Consider the following 13594-nt stretch of genomic DNA (forward strand, 5'->3'; position numbering starts at 1 on the left):
CAGCTGATGAGTGAACAGGCGGTTACGTGTAAGTTACAGGTGCTTCCCTTTGCTGTGGTCCCACCCCACTTGCCTCTCCAGTGAACTGACCAAGACACCCCGCTCCTGGTGGCCGTGTGAGCCGCTGACACTCTGCCCAACACTCGCCGCACAGAGGTGCCCACGGGCATGTGCCACCCGGCCAGTTTGAGAACCTGGGATCCAGGCTGCTGGTTCCCAGTCTGGGGTCTCCAGGCCCTTATGGGGCCACCGTTTGTATGAAGTGAGACAATGGGATTTAGGCCGAACTGAGAAAAATGAAAGAAGCCCGTTCAGCCCCAGCCCCACCCCTTTCCTCTGGACGATTCACGTACCATTTTATTCGCGTTCTGGATTTTCATTCTCTGCATCAGCGAGGTTTCCTTTGCTTTTAACAGGAGGACGCAGCTCTGAATGAAGTTGCAATAAGCAAACCTCCCGTTGTTCTTTAAGTCATACTTGACGATGAGCTGCCGGCACTCGTCTCTGTTTACGTCCAGGTTGAATTTCTCCACGAGAGCTAAAGGCAAACATGTCAGTTCAGTTGGTGGCGGTCGGTTCACTCCCTTGTTTGATCACGGCTTCATTCACTCACTCATCACTGGCTGAGACGCCCTGTGCTTGCTTCACAGGCTCATGGTTTGTGGCTGGACAGGTATGGAAACACATAGGCACGCAACGAGGTAAGTGCGGCAAGGAGGGAGGGGACCCGCATCCTGCTGGGCCCCCTCGGTCCTGGCTTTGCCTGCTGGCCCGGCTTTGCACGGTCACCGTTGCTGTGGTCACAGCAGTACGGACACGACACCGTGGGGCTTACGAATGCAGGCGGGGAGAAGGCAGAGGGATGATCCCAGCAGACGGGAGTCGGGGCAGAGCCGGGCAGGAGGGGAGAAGGGAAGGTTCCACATGCTGGGGTTGAGTCTGGCAGGGGCCCGACGGGGGGTCAGGGATCCAGACTTGGCCCCCGAGCAAGCATTTTCCAACTGTGCTTCTGAGATAGGCTCTCAAGGGTCTTCCAGGCTACACCAATTTATGCATTTTGAGTTTTCATTTTAATGATCTAAAATGTGTATTCTGGAATACACAGACCTCCTGGAAGAGACAACCGTCATGCGATTTGAGGGTTTGTGTCTGGCTTTCTGACTAGGGTCACGTCGATACCACACTGGGGAGTCCTCCTGGCTGCCCTGAGGTGGCAATGTCAGGATGTCAACACCCCCTTACTTTGCACTAATACTTGTGCTCAGTCTTTTACTAGGTATACAGCCGAAGCTTCTTTTGGAGTCACAACTCATAATTGGAAGAGAGGTAGGATAAGGATTTTAGTTTAAGCTGAATAAGCTGAGACTTCCGTTGGACATCACGAAGGCAACAAAGTTTCTGGGAGTGGGACACTGTGCTACATTAACCGTTGAGGTTAGTGAGGAAAACCAGTGGATGTGGAATTTATAGACATGATGTCTTCAAACCAGCGCAGCCCAGAAGACGCTGCTGCACTTGTGCAAACAGGTTTCTTTGCCTTTGCACAGAGGAAAGCGGTAGGAGGGCACGGTGCACCCAGGACATGGGCGGGGGGACCCAAGGGAATGGCCACTAGATGCCTTGGAGGTTCCAACTTGCAGAAGGCCATCCAACACGTACAGAAAATACAGAATGACTTCTGAAAATTAATCAGTGTTTTTTTTTTCAGAGCACTGAAGTTTGGATGCACTGTCAGAGCCGTGGATGGGGTGCTTACGGGGGTTCACGGCTAAAAAGAAAAACAGTGATGATGGTGATGATGAAGAACCGCAAGTTAGGGTTCATCATGCTCAAAATCAAAAGAATTAACTAAAAAACAAGTGGGACGCAAACGTGCATTAAAACCCACATTGGTGATTTCGTTTCAGCGAAACATGTCACATCAAATCAATGTCACATCGTTGAATTATAACTGATTTCAAATTTTTACATTTAACTCATAAGTGTTTTTTTTTTGGTGGGGGGGCGGGGTAGGAGCTGTTCACTTAAAGAGTTTAAAAGTAGTTTATGTTGACATAGGAGGTTCTCAGGATAAACGCTTTCCTTTAAAAGGGGTCCATATATTAAAGAAGGTGGGGGTGGGGGATGGGCTGAGGGGGCTTTTAAGCAGAGGAGTGACCTGGTCAGGTTACCCTGTAATGTGAAAGGTTGCATAAACAGTATGCCACAATTAATGGGAGTGTACATCTAACCGGTCTTATCTGAAGACTACCCAAGTGATACACGGCAAAAATCGAATCAACAGGGCAGAGCTGGGTCCCCAACTGTCCCCTGCGCCCTGCCCATGTCCCACCTCCCTCAGCTCTCCGAGTCTGTCACCATTTACAACCTGCCCAGAGACCACAACCCAGCCTGCGGTTTAGCGTGCTGACTTGATCAAGAAGGTGTGGACCTGCCGGGTAGGGGCTGAGGCGTTAGGAGTCCTTGTCCCCCATACTGGGGTTTATTGAGGTGCTCCCCGCCGGGCCCCTGTTGTGTCACTCCCCTGCCGCCACCATGAGGAGTGGACCTGTGCTGGGAGGTGACCCTGTATCCCCGGGGGGGGAAAGGGAACGGGACGCACCCTGGAGCTCGGTGGCGGGGATCTCGCCCTCCTTGTTGGCGTCCCGCTCCTGGCACTCTCGCAGGAACTCGCGCCAGCAGCCCTGGATCTTCTTCCGCAGCTTGTTCTCGATGGGCTCGCAGTTCTGCAGCGGCGAGGTCGTGCTCGCGGGGGTCTAGCAAGATAGAAACCTGTCTTGTAACCTGAGATTCCACATGGAAGTAATAAGAGAAACTCACAGATAGGACTCAGGTGCGCAATTTCACAGGCAGCATTTTTTCAGAAATAAAATGAAAAACAAAACAAAAACGGTAATGTTACCATTTTAACAGAAACAGTTTGGGAAACAAATATATAGCTGGCCCTTTCTGGCTTCTGGAGGCCTCCACATTCCTTGACCCATGGCCCCGTCCCTCACCTTCAAAGCTGCAACGCTGGGTGGGTCTCCCCCAGACTGCATCTCTCCAGTGTGGCCCTTCTGCCTCTGTGTCCCCAGTGACCGGCCCGTGTGATTACCTCGGGCCCCCGGACACTCCGGGACAATCTTGTCTTGCAGTCAGCCGATTAACAATTTTAACTCCCTCTGCAACCTTGATTCCCCCTCGCCATATAAGGTACACATGACAGGTTCCGGGGACTGAGGCGTGGACGCCTTCGGGGTGCTCCTGACCCCCCTTCATTCTGCTCCACACACCACCTTTAACTCACTAAATACTTTCCTTACATGTTCACTGCTCTTGCCCATCACCCCCAAGATCGTAAACTCCACAAGGGCAGGGACCTGTGTTCATTCTCTGCACGTAGTAGGCATGCGATAAACACGTGTTGACTGAAGTCCCGAGGAATGAATGAGTGCTCACCGCGCACGAAGCTCGGCGGTGGGTGTGTTCCTGTGCCCGCTGGCATCCCCTCAACAACCCTCCCCCGGAGACACCGTCAAGCTTCTTGCAGAGGACGGGGAGCCCCGGCGAGGCTGAGCCCCTCTCCCAATCCCAGGCCGGGGCGGCGTGGCCCAGGTCCAGGGCCGCGCGGTCAGACACGCCTGGGTTTGAAATCAGCTCTCCCTGTGTCTAACAAGCGACCTGAGCTCACGAGGACCCTGCTTAGAGCCTCGTGTCTTCAACCGTAAAACGGGTGTAACAACACTTACCTTGCGGGTCCTGTGGTCCACGGCGGGGCTGTCCACCCCGGGGCATCTGCGTTCATCTGAGATGATGCCCTCCGTGTGGCTGACATGCCGCCCCTGCCCCCAAGGTCCCTTCCTGCTCTGAATCCTCTTTACTCTTCCCTCCCACCCACCCCGTGCCCACAGCTACCTCCCCTCCCAGGCAGGGGACTGAGAGGACCCACCAGTGGCTCTTCTCCAAGCCCCCCGCCCCAGGCTCACCCTGGCCACCTTCTCGGTCACCCACACCCTGTGGGGACACTAGGACCCCAGCCCCAGCGGGACGTGGACCCAGTGCGACGCTGCGAGACGGGAACTCACGCAGGGGTGACTCCGCGGTTTGGACCCTGCTTTCAGGTCTCGAGTGGGCGATGACCCTGCAGACCTGCTTCTCTCTGAGACCTCGGGGATGCTGCTCCCTCTCTGGGCCTTGGCCGAGTCTCCCGGGGCCGGCGGCGGGGCCGCCTTCTCCGAGCTGAAGCTGCTCAGGAAGTCCAGGTACTGCAGCCTTCCCTTGGCGTTGACAGGCATCTCGTCCCAGAGCCTGTCAAACTGGCAAAGAAGCAGAGGTCACCTCCCAGGGTTAGAGGCAAACCCTCTGAAGTGGAGAAGAAGCCAGCAAAGAGGCGCTCTCCTCCGCAGGGGTCCAGGGCCCACGTCAAATGAAAAATTGAAAAAAGAAAAACACCCATCCGGCTGCGGCTTCCTGGGAAAGCAGATGAGGGAGGATTATCCATGGCTTCTGCAGGACATTTTTTAATTGAATTGGGCCCTTAGCGAGCACTTTAAGGCCATTAAGTCTTGTGATTAGTCACAGAGACTGAGCTGCAGGACAGAAGAATGTTTTAGGAGAAAATGCAAATCAAGCCCCAGCCCACCTCGTTCCCCGGGAGCCCAGCCAGGCTCCTTCCTGCTCCTGGAAGGCCCCCTGAGCCCTGCAAACAACGCACAGGTGCTGCAGCCCTCAGCCACCGCAATTTTTCTCACCCTCAGGGCAAACAATGTCTTCTCAAACGATGAAAAGGGAGGCATCTGGAGAACAGCGGAAGTTTACGGTTTTGTGTTGGTGCCGTCTGATGTCATGGGCTGGGTCAGGGCCACACGCAGCCCGGCACGGATGTTGCAAAATGACTCAATGCCAAGTGAGCCGCCCTTGATGACTCGAGGGCTTCAGGGGGCCGAGAAGATGGTAATTTACTTCCAGTTTGCTTTTTCGCAGCCCCCGAGGCCCAGTGCAGCTGCCTCTCCACCGCTGAGGCCGTGGGAGGGATGTTCCTACCCTGTGCCTGAACTTGGTCAGAAACCCGCTTGGCTTGTGGGCTCCACTGGGGTTTTCCAGAAGCATATTAAAAGGGACCATGTCCGGCTCTACTTGAAATTCTGGAAATGAAGTACTGAGGGGTGAGGAAGAGAGGGAGAATATTCCAGGCCCTGAGAAGGGAAAACGGTTTAGTTTGGGACAATATTCTTGATGTGTTTTAGCTTTTTATTTCAAAATCATTATAGATTTGCAGGAAGTTGCAAGAATGGTACAGAGAGGTCCTCAGGGACCCTCCACCCAACTTCCCTCCAAGGTTACATCTTACATAACAACTTCACGTGTGTGTGTATAGTTCAGTGTCATTTATCACACCTGTAGTTTTATATTGTTTTAATTTTGATCAATGAGGGAAAACTACTCGGTGGAGTGGAAGTGAGGGTTCCTGAGAAAGTGACCACACGGGCTCAGACAGACCTCAGCATCATCACCAAGGGCAGTAACCCCCGCACCGGTCTCCTCCAGGGAAGTTTTCCAGAACCACTGGGCAGACCGGAGCCTCTTCTCTTCCTTCTGGCATCCTGATGAAACCACCCATGAGGTGACACCTAGCCTGGCTGAGAGACTCCCCGAAGGATCCTCTGAGATTCATCTTTAAATGCCAACCATCTTGCAAAGGTGCTAGCACACAGTAGGTGCTCAATACATTTTTTTTTAATGGCTGAAGATCTGTATCACATGATCAGACAATGGGAAGACCCTTTAGAAATGAAGAGGGATGGAGGGAAGGGCTAAACCGTGTTCCGATCACACCTCTCAGGAAGGGCTTTAAGGAACAGAGATGTGGCTTAAAGGAGGGTGGGCTGCCAGTGGGCTCTCACACGTATCTTAGCAAGACTTGGGAGGCAAGCGGGAGGAAGGTCATGTGATTATGGACAGATACAAAGGATGGGCACGAATGCTTCAGGAGGCAGTGAAGAGCTGAAGCGTGGACATGAGGACGCCTACAGAACGGCCAAGGACAACAAAAGGGGCTCGTTCTCAGGCAGGTGAGGCAGGGGCCCACCACCTTCCTAATGAAAGCCTGCGAGGCAAGCGAGGTCAAGGCAGGACCGCGCAAAGCCTATTCTTATCCTGTTTTAACTAAAGGGGCTTCAACGGGCAGAATACACATTGCTAGGATGGCCCTGGGTGGGTGGGGAAGTGGAGGCTCACGTGTGGCTCTTCAGTCCTGACGGGTTACAGCCCAGGACACTGACGCAGCCTGGCGGCTGGTGTGGGCTGTGGGGACAGGAGGGGCATCAGAAGACTGGAAATGGGTACCACAAAAGTGGACTCTGGAAACTTACGGGCCTGTGAGCTGGACGTGAAACCCGGGTAAAATTCCTGTGGTTTGTGAAGGAACTGAAAGGCAAGTTCATTCCATGTCAGCAAGTTTCCATGTCACGTGGCAGAATGCACACCTGCTGAAAGGTCCCCTGGAAACGCAGAGTAGCAGACAACTACCTTCTAACTACTTAAAAATTCACCACTTCGGGTTCCGCTTCTGCTTGTGATGTGGGAAGCGGCAAGCGAACGCCACTCCCATTCTAACAAGAAAAAGCCAAATACCTACAAACTCAGGACTTTTCCGGACCCCATGAGACAGTTGAGGTTGCAGGAGCTGAGGGGACTGAACTCCACGGAGCCCCGAGGCTCCAAGGAGAGGCCGTCGCGCCAGCTCTCACTCTTGGCGGGGCTCAGGAGGAAGTGCGAGGGTGGGAAGAAATCAGCCGAGATGTTAGCAAATTCCTGGAGGCCAAGCTGGGCTGGCGCTCAGGCTAGAAGAGCTGGGAGTCATGGGCACAGGGAACGCTCACACTCACGAGCTCTCCTCTGCAGCCTTTGCCGCTGCTCCCAAGAGGCCACGAGAAGCCACTGGTGGGGGATGGACGTGAAACACCGCCCGCTTCTCCAGACCCTCCTCTACTGGGAAGCAAAGCCACGGGGGGAGGCATAGTAAACCCACTCAAGCCCGGGGGCCCTGGGCAATCTTCTGCTGGAGGGATCTGACGCTGGGGAAGAGTAGCAACAACAAAATTCAAATGTAGCTCAGTTACCCACCAGACTGATTCAACAACGCTCCCGCACTCACAGCCTGACAGAGAAGAGGTGCACCCATTTCCAGGCATAAATATCATTTATACCACCGTCTTTACTATTCTTCTTCACAAGATGTCTGGGATTCAATTTTTTAAAAATCTTGAGACATACAAACAAAAGAAAAACTGACCCATTGCCAAGAGATACAGCCATCAACAGACAAGACTCAGAGATGACTGCACTGTGGGGATTGTCAGACAGGAACATTAAAACAACTGTGGCTACTACATTAATGGATCTAGTAGAAAAGTTACACAACATGCATGAACAGATGGGGAGTTTCAGCAGAGAGGTGGAAATTATTATTTTTAAATGCATTGTTCCTCCAAAGAAGATATACAGATGGCCAACAAACACATGAAAGAATGCTCAACATCATTAATCATTAGAGAAATGCAAATCAAAACTACAATGAGGTATCACCTCACACCAGTCAGAATGGCCATCATCAAAAAAGTCTACAAACAATAAATGTTGGAGAGGGTGTGGAGAAAAGGGAACCCTCTTGCACTGTTGGTGGGAATGTAAATTGATACAGCCACTATGGAGAACAGTATGGCGGTGCCTTAAAAAACTAAAAATAGAACTACCATATGACCCAGTAATCCCACTACTGGGCATATACCCTAAGAAAACCACAATTCAAAAAGAGTCATGTACCACAATGCTCATTGCAGCTCTATTTACAATAGCCAGGACGTGGAAGCAACCTAAGTGTCCATTGACAGATGAGTGGATAAAGAAGATGTGGCACATATATACAATGGAATATTACTCAGCCATAAAAAGAAATGAAATTGAGTTATTTGTAGTGAGGTGGATGGACCTAGAGTCTGTCATACAGAGTGAAGTAAGTCAGAAAGAGAAAAACAAATACCGTATGCTAACACATATATATGGAATCTAAAAAAAAAAAAAAAAGGTTCTGAAGAACCTAGGGGCAGGACAGGAATAAAGACACAGACGTAGAGAATGGACTTGAGGACACAGGGAGGGGGAAGGGTAAGCTGGGACGAAGTGAGAGAGTGGCATGGACTTATATACTACCGAATGTAAAATAGATAGCTAGCGGGAAGAAGCGGCAAAGCAGAGGGAGATCAGCTCGGTGCTTTGTGACCACCTAGAGGGGTGGGATAGGGAGGGTGAGAGGGAGGGAGACACAAGAGGGAGGAGATATGGGGACATATGTATATGTATAGCTGATTCACTTTGTTATAAAGCAGAAACTAACACACCATTGTAAAGCAATTATACTCCAATAAAGATGTAAAAAAATAAAAAAATAAAAAATAAAATGCATTGTCCTTATTCAAACACAACAGGGAAATCAGATTAAACAGAAATGGAGAAGAAACCCATGGCATTCGAGGCATGGTATGATGCAGGTGGTGGGCGGTATTCTCTCAGGAACAGGGAAAAGAGGCCCCCATGTGAGGTGGGCAGTTAGAACCAAGCCATCACCCACTACCTGACGTAGAAACTGGAACTGGCCTCTGCTGCTCGTGGGCACAGAATTTCCACAGTCACTGAGGACAAAAGCCTGGAGGCCAAGGCAGGAGGAGTCCAGTCCCTAGGACCAGCCGAGACAACTGTAGGACTACCTGGCGGTGGGGACCACGCCGAGGAGACCCGCCTGGGCGAGCTGCGTGTGGAGCATTTGGGACTTATCAGAACAGCCCGGCTGGTTCCTCTCTCCTCACTCACTCGTACCTCACCCGTCGTCTCAGAGCGGCATTCTGGTAAAAAGGAACTGGCATGAGCAGCTCAGCCCCTGCCTTTCTTCCCACTGGGATCTGGGCCCTGGAGAAAGCATGTGATAATTAGCAGATGCCTCATCAACACCGAGAGATGCTGGAAGGCAACTGAGAAACCGCTTGAAAGGGTCAGGGAGAGAAAACTTGGACCTAGAATTCTATCCCCAGCCAAACTATATTTTGAGGACGAGGGCAAAGTAGGGAAGCTCTCGGGCTTCCTCTCCCCTGAAAGAGCAAGTAAAGATGTACTTGAGCAAAAAAGAAAGTGAACAGGAAGGAGAGCAGGACAGAAGATGTGACTGTGGACAATGGAGCAGTGAGGCGCCCCACGCCCGCCCTCCCCTCCCCCTGCCCCCCACAGCACCCCATCCACGGCTCCTTTGGCTTCCCCAGCCTCTACTCCCCTTCTCACTCTTCCACCCACATCCATTAGCAAATTCTGCTGCTTCCAGCTCTGAAACGCATCCATGATCCAACCTCCGCTGTTCCCAGCCATCCACCTGACCCAGGTCTTTAATCAGATGGTGCCTTCTCAGGGGCCTCCCCTGACCGCCCTACTCACAACGCACCCTCCCAATTCCCTAGCACTACCCTCTTCCCTGCCTTTTTTTTTTTTTTTTTGGCCTCTAGAGAATTTGTCACCATCCAGCACACACATATTTTGTTCACTGTCTGCCCGCCCCTCAAGGAACACAGACCCCACGGGCAGCGTGTGTCTCTGGTGTCCACCAGCCGGCTGGCAGCATCGCCATCTAAGCAGTGTGCCCACTGCGCCTGCTTCGAGGATGCTCCCTCTGCCTGCATTGCTCTCTCCTGTCTCCTCTCGGAGGCAACGCCCACATTCCAGCATTGTGTCCTCAGGGAAACAGCCCTGACCCCTCGGTCCAGGTCAGCCCCCAGCTCTGCTCTCCCAGCATGCTGCATGGCCCTTTGCAGCAGAGAGCAGTGTGGAATTACAGAAATAATGTACCACAGGTGTTTAACCTCTCTCTACCCTCCCAGGATGCAGACTCAACGGAGGCAGGGAGCAGGCCCGCCTTGGTTCCCTCGGACCTAGCATCACCACTCTGAGCTCAGAGGGTCCCCAATAAGTGAAGGGGCTGCCTTCAGGCACTCACTGTGCAGCCAAGACAGGAAGCTCTGTGCCCAAGAACATGCAAGCGTGTCCCAAGGGCTCAGCCAGATGATGGAGAGCTCAAGGTGTGTGGGGGGGGAGGGCAAAGCGGGGCGTGGCCAACTCCAGCAGGTAAAGGTGTGGTCAGAAAAGGCTTCACTTGGCTCGAAGTGAGTCTGGAAGAGGGAGTCGGTGTGGCCAGATACAAGGGGGCAGGGGCAGGCAGGGACTGCGCGGGCAAAGATGGGAAGGCAGAACTGCAGCCTGGGCAGAGGGGAGGGCACCTGGATCAGCCTGGGGAGCACTGTCCCATTTTAGAGGGAAGGACATTGAAGCTCAGAGAGGTTGAATAATTCTCCGAGGTCACACAGATGGAGGAGTGCAGAAGCAGGGTTGAAACCCAAGTCTGCCTGCATTTTTCTCTCTTCCTAAAGCTGTCTGTTTTAGAAATATCACATCTGGAATGCTCAGAAATGTTTGCTGGTTCCTTCCCCTAATATAGCTGCACGTTCAAAGTCCTCATGCGGTTGCTATGGACTGATCTAAATCACCTCACCAGGACAGGCTCTCCCCATGGGATCTCTATCTTAAGCCAGATCCAAGTGGACCCAGTTCCACAGCCTTTTATAACACGCTTTATGCAGAGCCTTGAAGACCTGTCAGTGTCTGACTCCATCTGCTCTGAAAGTCGCTCGCTTTTTCTGAAAGGTTAATTGTGCCAAAAGGTTTCCAAAGATGTGGCACTTCCCTAATTACGGAGCTCTGTAAGTCAAGAAAGCTGGCCCCTCAGATTCATGATGATTGGATTTTTTAGAGATAAGTCTTTATAATGTAGATAAACGAAGTCATGGAATCTGTATCTGAAAGCTGTTTAACATGGTCGGACCTGTCCCAGTATCTCCGGTGAACTCTTCCCCATAATGGCATGAGGGGTCTAGACATGTCAAGAGTGCAAATTACTTCTGTGTCTTACTGTGCCAGACACTGGGCCATCCAACCAAGAAGGTCGCTGGCTAAGCAACTCATGCAAGAAGAAAACATATGGATCTCTGGGGCTTTTGCTTTCTGTTTACTAGCCTGTATCTAGAAGCATCCTTCCCAAATATAGCACAATTTCTGCTAATCATCACCCAACTTAAACCACGGTACTCATGCCAGACTTTGATGCTCTCAATGGTGCAGACTGTCTTTGAGACGTGTCCGTGTATTTTTAGAAAGCAGCATTCAAAAGTAAGTGCTTGGTTTTTTTGCAGGGGGTGGAGGGTAGGGGGTGCTGTCTGTGACGGGAATGGTGAAGCTTTCTTAGTGGACAATTAGAATCAAATTCTCTGTTATGAATGCCAGATGTGCCGGCATGTCATTAATTTATACCTATAATTAGAGTAAAATTTTGCTCATTTAGATGGAATGAAAAATCTTTATTACTAAAATCTTTATTACTAAAAAATCTTTATTACTAATCTTTATTACTAAAAATCTTTATTACCAACCTTTATTAGTTGGCCCCATAGAATAATAAATGCAACTGTACTAATTTTAAAGGCTTCTATCCATTTGTAGTAATGGAGAGAAGTATTGATATTTGCAAATAGAGAGCTCACTTGGCTTGGATGCTCTGTGGGACAGAATTGTTTGGAAATAGGGCATTGTTTTGCTTAGCAGAAATGATCATAATGCCTAAAAAAGGTGATATTTTAGGAAAGTGAAATCTGGTGTTCATATTGCTAATATCTTTAACAAATTCATTCTTTAGGGCAGTGAGTTCCGAGGCCTAAGTAGGGATGGAGGTTGGGCACGATGATCACCCCTCCCCGTGAATACCTCCAGTCCTCACCCTAAACCTCTGACAATGTGAGACTTGAGTTTGGAGTGACCCAACTCTGGAGGGGAAAGAATGACATTTCCACACTGGGAGCTATAGGAAGCCCCCTGGGCTGGGCCTGAGCAATGCCAGGAGGAAGAGGGGAGGCGGGGGTGCTTTTGTGAGTATTTTGGAGTTCCTTTCTCATCTGAATTATTCTCTGGGAATGGATAGGGCATCAATTCATCTGAGAACTGAAGAGGGCTGGTAGCAGTGCATTTTCTGGGAAGAAGGGAAATCTGCTTCTGGGACTGGATCAGTGGTGCTCTGTTATCGGCTGTTCAGCCCCTGGACTGCTGGGATGGGGGTGGGAACGTGGACACTGTCCACTCACTGGGACATGCTGAGCACCTGCTCTGTGCCAGGCTCCGTTTCAGTGCTGGGGGCACAGTGAGGACCAAGCAGCCAGGGCTCTGCTCCCCCATGCTGACTTTCAGTGAGATTATCGGCTGAGGCCAGTGAGCAAGGCAGGCCCCTGGGATGCCGTCCTGCTGGGAGATGCTCTTGGCCTAGGAAAGCCATGAAGGGCCAAAGAGGCCAGGGCAGCAGGTTGCTAGAGCTTTGAGCTAAAAAGAGCCCAGCTCAGTCCTTGGGGAAGAGACTGCAGAGAAACTCTTGTGAGGGTTCTGTGATGGGCAAGAGGACCTCAGAGAGGGGTGGCCTGTGTCCAGCCTGTGGACAGTGGAGAGGCCCACTGGGGGTGGGCGTGTCACCAGCATGCCTGGGGCAGTAGCTCCAGAGCATCCAGAGACGCCGGCAGCAGAACCAGGGAGAGGCCGGGAGCCGGGAGGTGGTGGGAGCGTCAGAGCAGCCTACAGGCTCTACATCCACCCTTACCCCCACACTCCCGGCTCAGATGTGGGGAGAAACTGGCCCCCTCTTTGGATCACTTAAGCCCAGGAATGATCTGGGGAAGGAGGAAGAAGGACAGTGGTAGCTGGACCGAGTTTAATTTGATTTTAAAAATAAAAGTGATATTATTTGCACCCTGATTGAAATGGTGTGATTCATACCTGTTACATAAACAGAAAGCTCCGTGAGTCCCCAGTAAGGTTTAAAACTAAATAACAACAAACCACCCCCCGCCCCAAAAAACCTTCAAGTATTTAAAAAACTAGAGAACAGTCTTAAACTCTTTACGCATCGCTTAGGAGGTTAAAGGAAATGCGTTTCTTACTTGCTCATCCGTCAGAACTTGGACGTGGCGAGTACAAATGGACCGGAACTCGTCCCTGGAGGCGGTATGGGTCTGCATGGTGTCGAAGTTCTCAAACTCTTGGGCGATGGTGTGGTAGTGGAAGGTCACGGCTTTGTGGAGCCGAGCCAGGACCTCTTGGTTTGCCATTTCCTTGGGAGATATGGGCGGCGGGCCTTTGGGCATCTTCTCAGCCCACTCAGCAGCAGCCTGGGCAAAACAGAATGGAAAATTGATCCATTTAATAAATAATGAATCACCCTGGCACTGCGTGCCTCAGCCAGGGCAGGTCCTGGGAGGTCCAGCTTAGTGAGGAAGATGAAGAGCCAGGAGACAGTGTGACCCAGAGGCCCGACTGCAGGGGCAGATTTGGCTGAAGTGGGAGCCTGGGCTGACCTGCCACGGAGGAGAAGCAGAGTGTGTCGGCCCCGTGGGGCAGGGCAAGGGGCCGGGCCAGGCCTGGGGAGGGCGCACCTCTTCCCCTCATCCCTTCACTCGTTCAGCCTGTCCTCTGGTTTGTGTAA

General features: G+C 51.6%; 1 protein-coding gene across 1 annotated transcript in view; it reads right to left on the reverse strand.

Annotated features, from left to right (window-relative positions):
• The window catches only part of EFCAB6 (EF-hand calcium binding domain 6), a gene marked incomplete at both ends in the record, with an annotated part of 231404 nt that overhangs the window by 5529 nt on the left and 212281 nt on the right, over positions 1-13594 (reverse strand). Inside the window, 4 exons of the mRNA XM_079714428.1 lie at positions 354-538; positions 2603-2756; positions 4068-4298; positions 13053-13280. Of these exons, the coding sequence (XP_079570554.1) occupies positions 354-538; positions 2603-2756; positions 4068-4298; positions 13053-13280 (798 nt within the window). The remainder of the gene's footprint in view (positions 1-353; positions 539-2602; positions 2757-4067; positions 4299-13052; positions 13281-13594) is intronic.

The sequence above is a fragment of the Hyperoodon ampullatus genome (assembly GCF_949752795.1).
Source record: "Hyperoodon ampullatus genome assembly, chromosome: 11".
In the NCBI taxonomy this organism is placed as follows: Eukaryota; Metazoa; Chordata; class Mammalia; order Artiodactyla; family Ziphiidae; genus Hyperoodon; species Hyperoodon ampullatus.